Consider the following 17,757-nt stretch of genomic DNA (forward strand, 5'->3'; position numbering starts at 1 on the left):
ACACTTGATGATGCGATAGGCGGCAGCCCAAGTCACTAGTGAGCAGCGACGATGATGAATCATGAATGATTGTGATAATCAGCAACTTTGGTTGAAACAACCTCCTGAACCGGGATCTTGTTCGTCGTACATATGGCCGCAATCTGGACTTATCCGCAATCCAGTTACCGTTTCCGAGAGGGATGCGGTAGGGGTCCGATATGATGGCGATGTCCGACAACGACTCAGTGGTTGCTTGGTGTAGCCGCTGGGCTGCGAAGCAATGGTTTAGGTTCAGTTGCGTCATCCTTACGCCCATGATTGCGCAGCCGGCTAACCGGCTGGGCACCTGGAGCCTCCCAGTGTTTGGCGTCCCGCTTTCCGGAATGTACCGTACACTTGGGAGACTCCCCACAGTCCTTTGCTTTATGGCCTGCACCTTCTTATCTGCTACTTGCAGGTCCAGGACTTATGTCCTCCCTCAAAGCACCGAAAACAAATGTCCGGTTGATGTCGTATGCTCAGAGGGCATACATACCAGCCGACCTTCAGTTTGCTTTCTTTCAGGGCCAGGTTGGCATCCGCCGACGCTGGTCGGAAGGTAGCTAGCTAGGTCCCCGCCACACCTTTGCGGAGGCGGTTCGACTCCTTAACCACCTCCACCCCGCAATTCGCTTTGAGGGCTTGTGCAATGTTGCACCCCCTGATTTCGTCCAGGTTTTCAAGCTGGAGAGTCACGTCTGAGGTGAATGCCCGCACTTGCACCTCCTTTCCTACACTTCCTACCCTCTACGGTAGTCCAAGGATTACCCGTAGCCTCCACCTCAGCCGGTGTCCCGGTGGACCTTGAACCGGTTGGTGTGCTATCCCGCGGGAGTAGCTCGACCAACCGTTACTTGGTGCTTGAAAAAGCAATCAAGATCAGATCAATCAAATCCTGCGTTTTAACAAGGATTGACCATTTTCAATAGTATACTGAAGGTAAAGATAATTCAGTACGTTCTGAGAGGCATGGAGATAAAGTCAAATTTATAACTGTTTCATAATTTAAAATGAAGTGTAATTAATTTAGGAGAAAATATTAACTTTTCAATTAGGCATTTAGTTCATCCCGAAAAGGATAATTTGCTGTTTTTTTTTCTTCTTAACCGATTTACACACATCAGCTGCAGTGAAACTAATTGTCGATCGAAAGTGTACATCAGAACACAAAAATAGACAGTAAAACATTGGTAGTTGATATTTTTTTCGATTTTATATTCATTTTTGGATATTCAGGCAACACGTTGACTGACTCATAATTGTAGAGGGACTGTACTAGGTCTATAATTATGTCGACCGTGCTTGGAAAAGCAATCATATAACGACCACTCAGAGGTCGAATTTTGCGTTTTGACAAGGCTTGACCATTTTCAATAGTACAATAGTTCGTATAGTAAAATTACAATTTTCTGTATTTGGGAGGATTCTCGGAAGATTTTCCAATTTATTGCGAATGAAGGAAATCCATCAAAAACTTTCCGATCAGGCATTTGAAATTGGACATATTTTTTTTTACTTTTTCCGGATTCAGATTTTCATTTTACATCCCTGTGTAGCCGAACTTCCTGAAGTCAAAAGATGCCGACCAATATATTTGAAAACAACGATTTTTTTTCGTCTTCTTCTTTTTGTTATGCTTTATCTTCTCTTTTCCACCCATTTTTTGGAAGCCCAATCAATAACGTTTATAAAATTATAAAACACTTAATAGTTATTCTGTTATCTTCCAGTTGGTCTCGAGGTACGAAGCTGGTCTAAAAAGCCAGTAGTCGTAGGCTCAAGTGTCGGCTCGAAAGAGACTGTTAGTGTCAGTAGGATCGAAGCGCTAGTCCTGCAAATGTCCAGTACACTAAACCAACAGTCACTAATTTTACAGACACGATTAAAATGTTTTACTAATGTGCTTTTCTACACGATTTCTAGAGCTTGCGCTCTTGTTCACAATGAATTTCAATTTAGAAAGTTTTCACACGATTTTTATACGTATCTCCAGCGTAAAAGCAGCTTTCTATTCAAGATTTCAATATAACATGTGTGTTACTTCAAGAAAAACCTAAGAAAACTACTAAGTTTTATTAACAATGGCGAAACCTGTTAACAATATCAGTTACATTCGAATGGCATAATTCAATTTGATCAGAGGCTCCAAGACCTTATATGTTATAGATATAGAAACCAATCAAGTTATTCAGTATTTTCGGTAACCGCTTGACCACTCCAAGTTACATTTCGAAAAGATTTGTTGAGAAAAGTTTTTCTTTTTGCAGCTGTAGTGTTCAAATTGGCCATGCGTTTCGAATCTGAGATTTTTTCTCTCCTACGATACTCTATTTCCTCTTAGATATGATCCATGGGGGCCCATTACCGCTGAAAGGATGATTTTCAGAATCTGAGAACACTTCCATTATTGTTTACTCTCATCCACGTCGCAAAATTCATCAAACAAAAAGTTTTCACTTGAGCCAACACCGTCACCAAGAAGCACGAAACTTCAGCAAGACAAACAACTTGTGTTTTTTATTCGTTTTATTATGATTTCACGCTGCGGAAAATGGCAAACGAGTATTTACTTCCATTTTTTCACGCGCTATTATGTTCCCGTTCGTCCATCACAGCGGAGAAGCTGCTATTTTGAGCGATCAAATACCTACTTATATATTACAATATTTTTCCTTCTTCCAACAGAGCTTAGAAAAGGTCCCTTCCTTAACATCTAATGCTAAAAGAGTTATTGTGTGCAACACTCAGCTAGCACTAAAAGCGTGGTGTATTATCCTGACGGTATTGGCCTGCTTATTCCTGTTCTGGAAGTGACAGGATGCTACTCACTAACTTAGTATAGAACGACACAAGGAAACGAGGTTTCACTGTTGATTCGAATGTGCTTATTTAATTGTTACCATTTTTTCCACTCCCGGTTCGCCTTTAACCGATAGCTAAATACTGTGTTGACTTCTATACCACTAACACTCCAGATTTTTATTTTTAACATTGTTGTTTTTTCCATCCAAAATGATACTGAGTCATGATAAACATTCATTAGGATTTTACTTATAGTTTAATTCATAATCAACTTGCACAAAAATATTGAAAGAAAGTGAATTCCAAATCCTGAAAAATAACCTAACTTAAAGACAATTGATTTCTAATAATTTGATAAACATAATAATAATCATTGATAAATAAATAAATAATTGAATAAATTATTAGATTCTATAAATAAATAAATAAATACCCTAATCAAACAGGACTCTAATTACAGGCACATTTCTTCCTAATGTATGTTATCTACTACAGCTAAACACACTAATTACTGTTCACTACGAGGAGGAAGCCGCAGCGCACAGGAAAGTATTCGTACCTTCCTGAGAGAGGCCATAGCTTCCTGCCGGATGAAAGATTTCCAAGACAATCCAGTTCGCGAACAATCTTGCAGTGTGCGAACAGGAATTCTTTCGAAAAACCATCATCGAAAGCAGTCACGTTCGTTTCGCATTCTCGCGGCGCGTTTTGCTCGACTGCAAAACAATCTCGCTGAGATTCTCATCTAAAAGCAGTTCGGTTTAGCCAAGCGGCGTAATTATTTCGCCGGGCATCCTGCTGCATGACTCGTTACAACATCGTTTTAATTCTGTTGAAATCTTTTCTCTTTTGGCTGGCGTGAGCTATTTTAGTGGTAATTTATTCTATTTTCCACCTAGCAAGCGCTCTACAGCTTTCTCGCTTGCACAAGTTTATTAATGTCGTTGAATGTCGTTACCATAGCCGGGTTTGACAGGTCCTTGTAGGTGATGCAATCCTTATGAATTTGATCGCAATCGACGCCATCCTGGCCGTCCTTGGCAGCCTTCATGTACCGGAAAAACCGCATTATGTCCGGGTTGTCATTGGTTGGTTTGCGTAACTCGTTCAGTTCCCTGGAAATGGAGAGATGATTTTGTAGATTAAATTCGCTTTAATAAGTTTTACATCGATAAATGTCGATACACTCAAGGCATTGAGAGTAGCCACCACTTTATTGCAAAAAATAGTTATAATGTAGTGTAAGCAAAAGTGCGGAATCGCTTCACGGAGTATATCAACATCCACTTTGAATATTACAGCACTCCGCAAAGTTGAGCATCACCTAAAATGGGCAAATTTATGTAACTCTATCTCGTGATTACGATAGCTGAGAGAGTTGTGGTCTTCAGTAAAAGAGTTCAGGGGGTCGAAGTTTGAATGGTCTCTCTTGCCTGCTGTTTCACATTGCGCTACAGGGTGTAATGAATCGAGCGAACATCTTTTCGGACTCAGTTTTCACTATGTACTTCCAGTGAGACAGAGGCTCTCCCACACGATCTTCGTATGCGTCTCTCAAGCTACGACAACGACGCTGTGGTTAAGATAGTAACCTGGCCTCAGTCTAAAATTCAAGGTTTCGAGCTTACCACAGGTTATCAAATCTTCCGATGTGACCGCAATGAGGCTTCAAGTCATCTAACTAGATGAGGTAGTACACTCATGGCAGTAAAATGACAGCATCACTGTGTCCTGACTTCGTTGCATAACAGTGATATACTTGAGCAGCTTGTTGTCCGGATTGAACTAAAGAGTCACCTTTTGTTCATCTCTGGAATCTATTTTTGCCGGTTTCTAGTCCTGAGTTGTACAAGTTGCATACCACAGCCGTACAGAGAATCGTTAAGATGTCTACGAACGATGGTATCATCTTGGCATTACAGTTCACCCGATTTACAATGAAATTTTGACGAGGATATCAACGGATATCAATTTTGGAATGTATCAACCGAGCAAGAAGTATCTTGCGTAAAAGAAAAAACTTATCTGTGAACGCATACGGAAGGCTGATTAGTCTGGTATCCACCTTGAATTTTGATCTTATGTTGAACCTCAAGAACTGCGATCTGATTTTCTTAAACAACCATCTCAGCACGGTAGGTTGGAATCGCCTTATGAACGGTGATACATTACCAGTGGCACCGAGTGGAAGCCTTGATGGAACGTTGAACTTCGTCTCTCACAGAATAATCTAGAGCCGTAAGTAGTACTTCAGCTCTAAGTCGAGAACAGTCGAAACCCTCTGCGTTCAATCAAAAGTCAGGGCAACTCGCTGCTTGCAACCAGCTACAAGGATTATGTTGGGAGATGATGTTCGATGTTGTTTGAACAGGAAAACGGTTAATTTTCGCAATGTGGTGGCAATTTTGTTTGCTAAGCTTTTTCAGTCCGTTAACAATGCAAGCAGCGCACCTCTTGTGGTGCAAAACCCATGACTCATGGTGAAATACCACTTGAAATTCTCTTTGCTGAACTTTTCCAAAGGACTTCGCTCCTATGCCGGAATACCTTCGAAACGATGGTTCTAAATAATAATGAGCAGCTACTCTTGAAGATGGCTAGAGAAGCATCCGATCCGCCATGACTGGTTTTACGGTGAATGCCAACAATTAGTCGAGAAGAAGGGCGTAGCACGGGCGAGAACGCTGCAACATCGTACAACGGCATGGAACAGCCAAAACTCAGCCCTCTGATGGAAGAAGCGCCAGCAAGAGGACCAATACGGCAACCTCCTTACGGACGAATGTGAGGTGATCGAAAGGTGGAAGTAGTACTTCGATGAACATCTGAACGGTGATGCAATAAAAAGCGAGGACGGTATGGCCACTGATCTTGGTGCACGAGGAGAAAACAATAGTATTGCAACTTCTGATCTACGAGCTGTTTAAATACGGTGGAGAAACACTGGCTTGAGCGGGTCATTGTCAAGATATGGGAGGAATAACGAGTACCGGAGGATTATTCTTCATGGACTCAGCGAAGCAGCAGCTAATGAGCACCGGCACGCAAAAGCTCTTTTGTCTGGCTACTAAGCAACTGTAAAAGAGTACGCGAGTTCCTGCTTGCAAGTGGGAGTAAAAAGCAAAGCAAAGCCTTGGTGCTACATTCCGATTCGGAACTCGACCTTCTGTTTCTTATACACAGACTTCGCAGCCAACTGTTTAGTGTACAGCACAATTGTGGGGCTAGCGCTACGATCCTAATGACACTAACAGTACCTCCCGAGCCGAGACTTGAACCCACGACAATTGGCTTGTTAGACCAGCATCATACCTCGAGACCAACTGGGAGGGCAAGTGAGAGTACTCGACTGAAATTTTTCGACTACGAGAAGTGCTTGAAAAAATGTGCACGAAAACGAAAATGCTTTCTTCACCTCACCGGTTTTTTCTTAGTGCACCGACAGCCGAGACTGGGGTAAAATCTTCTGTAAGTTTTCTTGCAGCAGTCTAATGCAAAACCAGCTGATGAAAACCGCTACTGAGATAGTCCGATACCCTATTCGAAATAATTGTTTGTCCCTCCGCAACCATCGAAATGTATCTTAAAACAATTGTCTTCGGCTGATCGCGAGTAGGGAGTACACACGATTTCGGGAACGAATGCGAGCGAGGAAGAAAGTGAAAAAGAACAAAAGAGCTTGAATGGAGAAATACTTCAGTATGTGATATCGGTAGCAACGAGGACTTCATTTGAGGTGATGCATGCTGTTTATGAGCGAGAATAACAACACTGTCGACGAGTTTGTGTACCTGGGCTCGCTGGTTACTGCGCACAACGATACCAGCAAAGAATTTTATCGGCACATTATGGCAGAAAATCACCCATACTTAGTCCTCTATGGCTATGAGACATGGACTATGCTTGTGGAGGACCAACGCACCTTTGCGGTCTTTGAGCGAAAGGTGTTGCGTACCATCTTCAGTGGAATGCAGATGTAGAATGGAACGTGGAGAAGGCGAATGGACCACGTAGGAGCTGCTTGGGAGCAATCTATCGTCCACACCGCTTAGATTGGCATGTTGCGGTGAGCCGGGTATGTTATAAGAATGTCGGACGATAGCCCAGTAAAATGGTGCTTGAAACCAATCCGTCAGGGGCGAGGTGAAAGGAAACACAGCGAGCAAGGTAAATCGATCAGGTGGAAGACGACCTACGGACCCCACGCAGACTGCAGAGATGGCTAACTGCAGAGATGGCTAACTGCAGCCATGGACTGAGTAAAATGGATAGTACGACTCTTACGTTCAGCACGACGGCTTGGGACTGTTTGGTAAGGTAAGCTGAGTATCGAAAAGTAGTCGTAAATTTTTAATATGTTACTCAACACGAATAATTGCGTAAAACTTGGTTCACAAATCTCCAAGATAGAGTTATGTTATTTTTTCATGTTTTCGCAGAGCATATTTTTAACATGTTAAACGTATAAACACTTAGCTTTGTTTTCAAATTTGTTTACACATGTGGAACATGCTCGAATCCATTCACAACACGTTGTTTGATATGGAGTGTCATGAGGTGACGGATGAGCCCGTGCTCGCACGATGGTGGCAGCAATTCGTGTGACACACCAAATGAGAGTAGGTTATCGAGAGGCTGGAATGGTCGAAAAGCGACTACACCAACGCAAAAAACGGGAGCTCTGCGAACGACTTTTTGTGGAGGTGGAGGTATGCTGCTCCTGACATGACACGAGAAGTTTGTATAGAGTAGTCAACGGAGTCAGGAACTGTACTATTCCTATCCCTACCATGCGGAACGACAGGAAAGGGAACCTGATGATCTATGAAACACTTGTGGCCTTGACATACTCATCGTGTGTAACAAAGAGACTCAAAGCATTTGCACAGAACACCGAAGCATGTGTAAAATAAATGATAAGTTGATTATATTTTTCGCGCGTTTGCTTCCAGCACGTTGTGCGGAGAAACCAACATACGCAACATGAGAAAGCTTGTATTGTGAAGAGTAAGCGCAGGAAGCTCTTTGGTGAGACTTCCTTTTGACGTAGGATTACGTCTTTGTTTTCTATACTAGATTACACTTTGTGAAATTGAAAATGAAACTGGCAAATGTTGCGACAGATATCAAACGATTATAGCAAGCGAACGACTTGATGCATCTTATTCATTTATATGTCGGTGGATAGATAAAATATGACATATAGATGAAAAATGACAATTTTTTGATATTATGTCCAACATTGTTGCTTTACTGCTTAATGGTGGAAAAAAGTGAAAAGTCCCAAGGTCAAGCTTTCTCATACATTTCCCTCGTTATTGGCTTGCATCCCGAGCACAGATAACAACAGCATGGACGAAATAACGTCCACTGCCAACATATTTTGACTCAACAAAGTGTTTTGGTTTGTTTGTCTTTCTCTAAGCTGCGTGGCCACGCCCTAATGGCAAAAATTTACTCTGAACTCGATAAAAAAGACTGCGTGTAGAAAATTCAGCTTCAGTTTAGTTTGTTACACAATAGCGAGTGCAGTGCAGCTGTTAAAGGTACGCGACATTGAGAAACGAGAGCTGCATACGAGTCAACTTCCAGGCACTGCGGAACATGTTACCTTTATTTTGCATACGGCAGCAACAGTTACCATCGTACGCAGCAGAATATTTAGCTGGCACAGCTAATGGATGGCACAGCGAAAAGCAAACTTTAATATGCGCGGTCAAGCAAAATATTCAATGCTACCGATGGTGCGATTATCACTGTTCTGTAGCACGAATTTCTAACTGAAGATTATGGAATCGGTTCTTTTCAGAACTATAGATGCTTGAAGATAAGAGTTATGAGAATTTTCGCAGTGTAAAATTTTCATGTATTTATTCATCGTTAGTTTTACAATAACGACCATCAAAAATAAACGGTAGTGTTGCCTATGAACAGTTTAACGCAGCAAAAAAAATATATACATTTAGTCCTACGTCACCATTTCATGCAACCATTACCTTGTAGTATTTCGATTGCAACCGACGAAATATAGATAGCGTACATTTACTATTCATTGATAAGGGCACAATGATGGAATGTTTAGCTGGTTGAAAACTTTCAGGGAAGCTCGTAAAGAAGTAAAAAAGGGCGGCCTTCCACAGTTTCTCATGAAAATTTGGGCTAAAACAAACTGCTAGCGACAGGTTGCAGTAAACCCCACGGTGAGGTGACAGTTATGAAAACAACAGCCATCCACTAAACAATACTCTCTACTGAGTAAATGCATGACGTGCGAAAAGTGTGCAAGCGATACAAAATAGCTACTTAGCGAGGCCGAGTTATATTTCTTGCAGTGGTGTAATCGGAAATGCATCTGACCGGAGATTAGAATTTGTGGGTGTTCGAGTCCCACCTGCTGGACTATATTTTTTGGAAATTTCTAATTAACTATTTCCCCAGTTGGTGCTTTTTTCAATCGTCAACTCCAATTTTACTGCTTGAAATAGTAGTTATCATCGATATTAACCGCAGAGCAGTGGGAGAGACAAAGCAATGTGAAGTCTAGGTACTACATTCCGTTAATTATACACACACTTTGTAGCCAACTTTTTAATGTACATGACAATTGCGGGGCTAGAGCTACGATCCTGCTGCCACTAACAGTCTTCCAAAGCCGATATTCGTACCTACGATGACAAGTTTGTTAGATTTGTTAGGTTAGGTTCCTGTGATGCATTTTGTTGTGGGAAACCTATTAGTCGTCTGAGAAACCCGACCAGCGAGCACTTGGAGTTTTCGAACATGGAATTTTGCTCCCAATACTTGGCGGAAAACTGAAGCATCAAGCTGATGAAATACGGCAGGCTACAGTGGGCTGACCACGTGACACGAATGTCGAAGGAGCGACCAGCGAAGATAATAATCAGCAGAAAACCTATGAGGGGTCGGCGATTAGAGTCCAGATTAGCGGATGTTAGGGCGATTGGAGGAGATTAGCCCAAGATTGAACGATGAGGAAAAAGTAAGTAGGACTGACAGGTTATTGAGTTGGTAGATTGATAGATTAACAAATTGATACTTTGATAGAATAAAATTGCATCGCTATAAAACCAGAATTAGGCCTAAACTATTATCTTTTGAATTCTCCTGTACTTGTTCATATCAAACTATTAATTAAAATACCTCTAATGGAAACCCACCTGCTCAACTGCGCCGAAATTAAATTGCTGTAAGGCGCATATTTGGCTGGATTGGCGTACATCAGGCAGACCAGCTTCTCCCGGCACGCTTCTTCCTTGCTAGACGGACCCATCTGGGCAAAGACCGCGTCCAGCCTCGACAGGAGTGGGCTGTAGAACGGATCGTAGTTCGTGAGCAGAAGACTGCTACTAGGAATGTCGTGGAATATCTTGAAATCGTTTCGTTTCTGCTGCCGATTGTAATCGTTCACAGAGTTGACGTACGTCACCTTACCTCCCCCAAAGCCCAGCCTCGATAGAGCTGCGTTGGCGTTGTTTGCATCGTACATTGCGTTGTAACTCGTTCCAGCCGAATGTGAATCTACAATGGAAATACGATTTTCAACATGACTATTAGTTGACATCTTGACTCGGATGCATACCCAATGAAGGTAGATAAGCATTGTTCTCCATGTTCATTTGGAAATCCTGGTCTGAGTTATACGAGTTATCTTTAAAGTCTAAATCTTCGACGGTGGTAGCTGGATGTGACAGTGTAGAAACCGATGACAGACCTGAAAAGATGAATCAAATTATGAAAGTAGGTAATAAACAAGCAGATTAAGTTTCAAAATTAGGCTTTCTTCTAGGAGAATGCTACATGGCACTGAAGTAGAGCCAAACTCTAGCCATATTATAAATAAATTAGGACAGAGTAATCAATCAACAAAGCACTACTTCTGCTATCATTCAGCGATTGCGTCAAAAATTATCACCCTCATCCGTGCGCATTACCTTTTCCGAGGATTTTACCAAACGATCCAATGATGCTGGGAAGGAAGAGCACCAGCAGAACGGTTTTCACTATCTGCAGACCGAACAGCAGTGGCCACATCAATTTCTTCAGTCCTGAAAGAGAAAAGGAAACAATATGAAAATGGTGTTAATTTGATCACAGAGCACGGGCGCCCGGAAAGGCAACATCAGGCTCTGACAGCTCACAGCTGGTAGTACATTTAGTTTGTTGTTTTAACAACCGGAACGAAAAGTGTTGGCTACAGCCGCTCTAATGAAACATGTCCTGTTGGTGTGCATTGAATCGTAACAGAAACCAAGTTTAGACTACTAGCAATACAGGTTATTCTCTATTGACTCTAACAGTGAGGCATAAATTTTCATCAAATTTGCATTAATCACAATGTCAAATTATGGCGTAGTGAAATGCGTCTTTTGTAAGATATTAAACTGGGATCGCACGAAACGTATGTTTATATAAGAATGAATTTACCAAAAAATTTTTGTTTGCACAGAAATTGAATATATGTGTTCATTTAGAAGGTTCTGTTACAAGTTCTCAAGAATTAGTGTCGAATGGCCCTGTAGGTCACAACCATTTTGAAAAACAATTCTTCGAACATTTATTGAGTCAGCAGATATTCCAAAAATGTTCTAGTTACGATAGTGTTTTTTTTCATTCGAGTGTTATTCGATTAGGGCGCAACTAACAAAATGTAAACAAATCATTTGATTACACCATTGGTTTCGAAAGGACTGACAAAATTTATGGCAAGAATCCTTTCTTTTGTAATAATCGATAAAACTATTTAAATTGAGTTTTTAGTGGAGGGCGACAAAACAGTTCACCCAAAACGTAAGATACTTTGGAAATTGGCCCTTTTTTATTGTTTAGAACCAACGGGCTAATTTGTGAAATATTTCGTGAACAGGCGACAGTAAAGAGCGGATCAACATTATGTTTTCAAAATAAAGGCGCATTTAAAGGGCGCAACTGAGGGAAAAATAAAAACAAGGCGAAATAAATGTGGGCGAATCTCGTTGTCAGAATGCTTTAAGGCTCATTTGATAAGGGTTAGAAAAAAATCTTTGTGTTTTCTCCTCTATGGTCACAGATTCTATGTCTAAAGGGTATCAAGTCTACTGTGTATATACGGACCTATAGGCCTTTGATGTGGTTGGAATAGATAGCATTTTACGAGCCGCAACCCATTTTAATATTAATGGGAAGTTGTTGGCATGGATTAAGACATACCTTAAAGACAGAATGCAATACGTCAAAATATTCAACAAAACATCCAGTACCTTTGGTGTTCAGTCAGGTGTCCCACAGGATAGCCACCTAGGACCATTGTTATTTGAAACCTTCATGAGCCGAGCGATAGTACTAATTTACGCAGATGATGTAAAAATTTTCCTACCGATTAAAATCGCCGAAGATTGCGATTTGCTTCAAGAGGATCTGAATAATTTTGGGAGATTCGTTGATGAAAATGGACTAAGTATAAATGCGAGTAAATGCTCTGTCATAACGTACACCAGGAGAGTTCGTCCGATATTGTTTGACTATATGCTAGGACCTTCCATTTGACAACGCGTACGGAATGTTCGAGACCTGGGCGTGACAATGGATCAGTCTCTCACATTCAACGATCATATCGATAGAGTAGTGAAGGAATCGATGCAACTTTTTGCTCTCACACGACGATTTTACGGACCCTCATGCAATTCTTGCAAACTACGGCAGTCTTGTCAGAACAAAACTGGATTTCGCGAGTGTGGTTTGGCGACCAAAGTATGGCATGCAAAAACAACGACTTGAATCAGTTCAGCGTAAATTCGTGAAATTTGCTTTAAGACACCTTGGATGGAATGACGAACTACCCGAATACGAAAAACCTTTGCTGTCTAGAAGATTTTGAAACAATTAGTAGCAGACATAAGATCGCAGATATTGTGTTTTTCTGCAACATACTCAGTGGACGGATTGAAAGCTCTTACCTGTTGGACCGACTTAATTTCAACGAAAGCCCGGTTTCTCTTCGTCGTTGGAGGGTCTTTGATCCTCCATTGAGAACGAGGAACTACACACAACACGAACCCACCAGCAGATTTATGAACGAGTTCAATGAACTGCAGGATGTAATCTCTGTAAATATGATTTCAGAAGTAATTCGAAGAAGACTCAAATTATACTTAAGAAATCAGCAATATACTTAAACGCAAACATGTATTGTATCTAGATTTAAGAGGGGTAACGGGCTAACAGCCTATGTCCAATAAACAATTACAATTACAACTACAATAACAATTACGTCGATTTTTGGTATTGATGGTAATGCTAGTCACTTCCTTTAAAGTTACGATTTGAAAATGTACCTTCAAGTTTTCATACTGATATTCCCCAATCTTATCTTTATCTTTTGCCAGTTGCGCCTAAATCTCAAATCACTCCGGATATAAAAGTTTGCTTCACACGAAATATAATAAAATTAAACCAAAATGGTTGATTGTTATGTGTGTTTTCTGTGAATAAGTGGATTTGTTCGACACGGCTCTACGGAGCCAATAGTCTTTATCTTCTATTCCAATTAGTTGATAGTTCGCTCCGGTGGTGTAGCCAAAATTTCGTACTAGAGGAAGAGAGGTTTAATAAAAATAATATTAATATCGATTCTCATTAAAACCACATGAATCTAATTTTAATTTTGAACTTACATTCGTTTATTTGTAGGTACTATATAAAACAAAGACCATTTTAGAGACATATGTCCAATCAGAGCCTGGCAAAGTCATTTTCAATTGTCAATAATTATCAGGTTATAGTGACACTGTGATCCGTCGTTTTTGATTGAAAAACAGTTGTTTCAATTTCAAGCACCTTGTGAGTCAAATGAAACCAACGCGAAATCTCTTACCTTCCTTTTGACGCAGTAGGGTTTCAAAAGGAAAGAAATGATCAGCATGAAAAATCTCCGGAATATTGATCGGAACTTGCGTGACGTATTTTAAGATGTCAATGCCGTTCCAATTACATCTTGCGTTGTGAGAAAACTATCATCAAATGGCATGATGCAGTGCTAATTTTCAAAGACATACTGAAGAAAAAGAAAGTGTCATAGTATGCGTCAGTATCTCCGTCAATTGAGACAGTCAACAATTGCAATTGATATGACGCGATGGAAAGGAACGTGCACCTGGTAACTGGGAGTGTGGCCATAATCTCCAGTAGGCGGCTAAAGATTGGTATTGGCAACAACTCAGCATCACAGCTCTTGTACAATTCAATAGAACCCTTAGGCTTCAGTTTCAGAACAGTTTGACGCCACAGGAGTACTTTTTCAGCCAGGTCAGGTGAATCAAAATTGTAAAATCGTGCAAGCTTTTCAATTGGTACTAGCTCTTGGTACTTCAAAAGTGATTGGAATGGGAGCAACGTTTCCCAATGCTGCTGAAATTTCTGGAAATGCTTTATCCCGGTAGTACTACTCGCACGTTCTTGTTGTAGCATTCTGAAGGCCTCTTTGGCGTTTTACTGTTCTTGGCAAAGCTTTTGTTACTCCAATGCGAACGCACAAATTAGTGACTTTCTAACGAATAATAGCGAACGTCTCATGTGCGTTTACCCGAAATGACTCGAACGATATTCTGCCTCAGTTACATGATTTAATCACTTACCATCAGTTCCAGAACCAGATTTTTTCTAAAAAATCTGATGTCCATATTGCGTTATCTGTTTTGTGATAAATTCATCTCTCAAAATAACGCAGCTCACGATAAGCTTTGTTGCAAGTTTCGAATTGATGTGAAAATGTTTCCCACGTAACAAAGGTCGATACATATTTTAACTAATAAGGGATCTGCTCCATATATTCATCTCATACAACATGAAAACACAATTGAAAATAGAAAAAACGCATATTTTCTAACTAAACGATCTGCTAATCCATGGAATGGATTCTTCTTAGTTCACTTTAGATTTCTCAAGAAGTAGAATCCTCAAAAACTCACCTAAAAGCTCTAAATTTGATTTAATAGTCAAGCATCTGCACTCGAAAACTCATCTATTTCGATCACCTACCTCAGAAAACAAAATTCACGCATTGTTCTGTACGGCTACAACGGGACTCGTTCAGCAGCCAACCAAAGTTTTTCTCATCACTAGCGGATCATTTTTCATTTTAATCACTAAAAAAAAACACTCACTACACTAAGAATACTTGATTCTTTGAAACGTTCACCTCAAATTTCTAAAAACCAGCTTGAATTAGCAGAAATATATGAGATGAATTTCTACAACTCCTAAATTTCAACTGTATGTATTTTCATCTGTTTTCACTGCCTTGAAGAAAATCAAAAGTTGCCAAATCAGTTTCTGATAATACAAACAAATCATACTGAAAATGTTGAATTATTCCGACATAATTGACGTAAATGGACAGCACTGCAGTGGTTACCTAGGTTACCATATTTGCACGTAAACAACTACAGCGGATATCTAGGTAACCTACTACGACGGGCTGCGGCTACGTTCATGATAATGTGATTCATTCATGATGAACAGTGCACTGCAGTGTGATGAATATGGGGGCGTCGTAAGATGAATATTTGAGCAGTGATTTGAGTTTTTAGATTTAGATGAAAAGATGAATAGCGTTGTGCAAAATGGTTTGTTTTACAAAATTCAGGATAAATCTAGCTAAGTTTACTAAATATACAATACTGAACGATTCTATGAGAGCACGTAAGCGTATTTTGTTTATGTGTTCCATGATTTCATGAAAATTTGTTGTTTAATCCGTGCATTCTTCGTGAATATCGGCTTAATGAGATGAATAATGGAGCAGTTCCCCTATGTGTTGGAGCGCTTAACTTCTCGTTGGTGATGTAGTAGTAATGTAGAGCAGAAGAATATTGAAGAAAGAGACAGGTTGAGAGAGAGCAACCTAAATCAATGACACAACACAACACAACATCGCACATTGCGTGGATGTGTGTGTGTAAGAGTGACAAATTTTTAATCTAGAGCGCGAAGTGTGGTTGAGGTATGAAAATAAAAAATCAGAAGAGTTTCTGTGCAAAGCCATGACCACAAGGTTAACGTAGAATGTTTGTTACATTACATTATTGTACTGAATATTTTTGAAAATTTCGTGCCAAATAGGAGTTGAAGTGCTGCCGAATTTCGATTTGCAAATACAAATACGACATCACTAAATAGAAATGAAACAAACACTAAGCGGTGCAAACAATTTTCCACAGTCGGAGTGCATGCAGATTAAAATGACATTTCGCTTTTAATTCTAGCACAAAACAAGAAAAAAATAACTCTTCAAAAGGACCTCAAAAGGACAATTTGTTGTTAGATTTCGTTAACACAGGGACGTTACTGCGCGATGTAACCACAGGAACGTCGAGTAAATAAGTAAATAAGCCGATAAGATCTTGTTATTCAAGTAGTCCTTTTTGAGCTGAGTCATTGGAGAAATTGGAGAATTATGAATTGTATGAGTGAATATTAAGAATTTAGGTTAATATTTTTAAAAGGTATTTATTTCTGGCGACCGTGTTAGGGAGAGCAATAATTGAGCGACCAATCAGATTAATCGAAATCTGTGTTTCAACAAGGCTCGACCATTTTCAATAGTACAGTTATTCGCATAACTAGGACTTGACAATTTTCAAGGCTCGAGTACAAATTTTGGTGTCGTTTGGAAGCAGATAACAAAAGATGTTTACGCAAAGGAGAGGAAAAGAAAATTCTGTGCATGTTGAAACATTGAAATATTTGTCGAATTTATAACCGATCCAACATTTTGATAACTAACGAGAAAATGTCAACTTTCCAATTAAGTATGCATTTGTCTTTAACAGGACAACTTGTTGTTTGATTGTGCATCGGATTTGATGCTGATCGCATCTCTGTGAGATTCCCGACAGCGAAAATAAGATATGCCTCTGATAACATAGTGGAAGGCTGTTACTGAAAATTTTACGTTCAATAGATTTTGTTTGCCAATACCCCTTATGTTAATGTGTTGTCAAAATATGGCAGCTTTTTATTAAAGGAAGTGCCAGTTGAGGTCCCTACTACCAGTTCTGTTACTGCCGCAATGCTGCTGCTACCTGCTGCTGTTTATTGCGGACCATCCACTAGTAATATGGTTAGTTTAAGCAGAATTAGGCTCTTATATAGCCCAAATAGTACATTACTGGTTCACTAGATATATCATTCGAGCGTCTTACCGCCATGTTAGGAGCGGCTTCAAAACAGCATCTGTTCTCCATGTTTAAACTGGCTGAACGACCGTTTTTTAAGTGCACCGGGACTCTAAACACCAAAGCCAAAAGTTCGAACCAGAATAATCGGTATAGATTCAGGTGACGAAAACGGACTTACTCGAGAACTTGCCGATGCATTGAAGAGCCGTAAGTTCAACATCGTAGAGCTGCAGGAGGTGCGTTGAAAGAAATATATGGCTCGTACGTTCTGAGATGGTCATACCTTCTACCAGAGCTGCGGCAATACGCATGAGCTGACTACAACATTTATCGTGATGAGCGAGATGCATAAGCGGGTGATGGCCGAAACCTCCAAGAATATGGCCGTACGTAGTACCTTTTTAGAGCAAAACCTCCCACATTTTTTTCCTCTTGTAGAAGACTAAACCACTGCGACCATTTTTTGATCTATTGTGGTATGCTTCAACTTACTCTAAGTGCGTACGAGCTTGTACATCACTATTTGGCGAGTTGATGTCCTTGCTACATTGCACATTTATTCCAGTTAGGCAACGCACTTCGAATGAAGTTTAATACCTCACCGGGACTTTCCTCCAAATATATGTCCCTTACCGAAGATACGCAACCTGCGTTGTAATAATACTCGGCAATCGCAGAGTAGATGTTCTGATGTTTCACTTTAGATGCCACAAAGGCGACATTTATCATTATCAAGTTTGTCTATCTTCTTGAGATGATA

General features: G+C 40.3%; 1 protein-coding gene across 2 annotated transcripts in view; it reads right to left on the minus strand.

Moving 5' to 3' along the window:
* Window positions 1-1,348: 1,348 nt before the first annotated feature.
* Window positions 1,349-17,757, minus strand: part of LOC129718124 (uncharacterized) — a 110,828-nt gene continuing 94,419 nt past the window's right edge. For both annotated transcript variants that reach the window (XM_055668554.1, XM_055668555.1), the window contains 4 exons: window positions 10,776-10,889; window positions 10,424-10,555; window positions 10,002-10,362; window positions 1,349-3,938 (listed from right to left, as the gene is read on the minus strand). In XM_055668554.1, coding sequence (XP_055524529.1) covers window positions 3,731-3,938; window positions 10,002-10,362; window positions 10,424-10,555; window positions 10,776-10,889 — 815 coding nt within the window. In that variant the 3' untranslated portion in view covers window positions 1,349-3,730. The remainder of the gene's footprint in view (window positions 3,939-10,001; window positions 10,363-10,423; window positions 10,556-10,775; window positions 10,890-17,757) is intronic.

This window comes from Wyeomyia smithii, chromosome 1 (genome assembly GCF_029784165.1).
Source record: "Wyeomyia smithii strain HCP4-BCI-WySm-NY-G18 chromosome 1, ASM2978416v1, whole genome shotgun sequence".
NCBI classification, from domain to species: Eukaryota; Metazoa; Arthropoda; class Insecta; order Diptera; family Culicidae; genus Wyeomyia; species Wyeomyia smithii.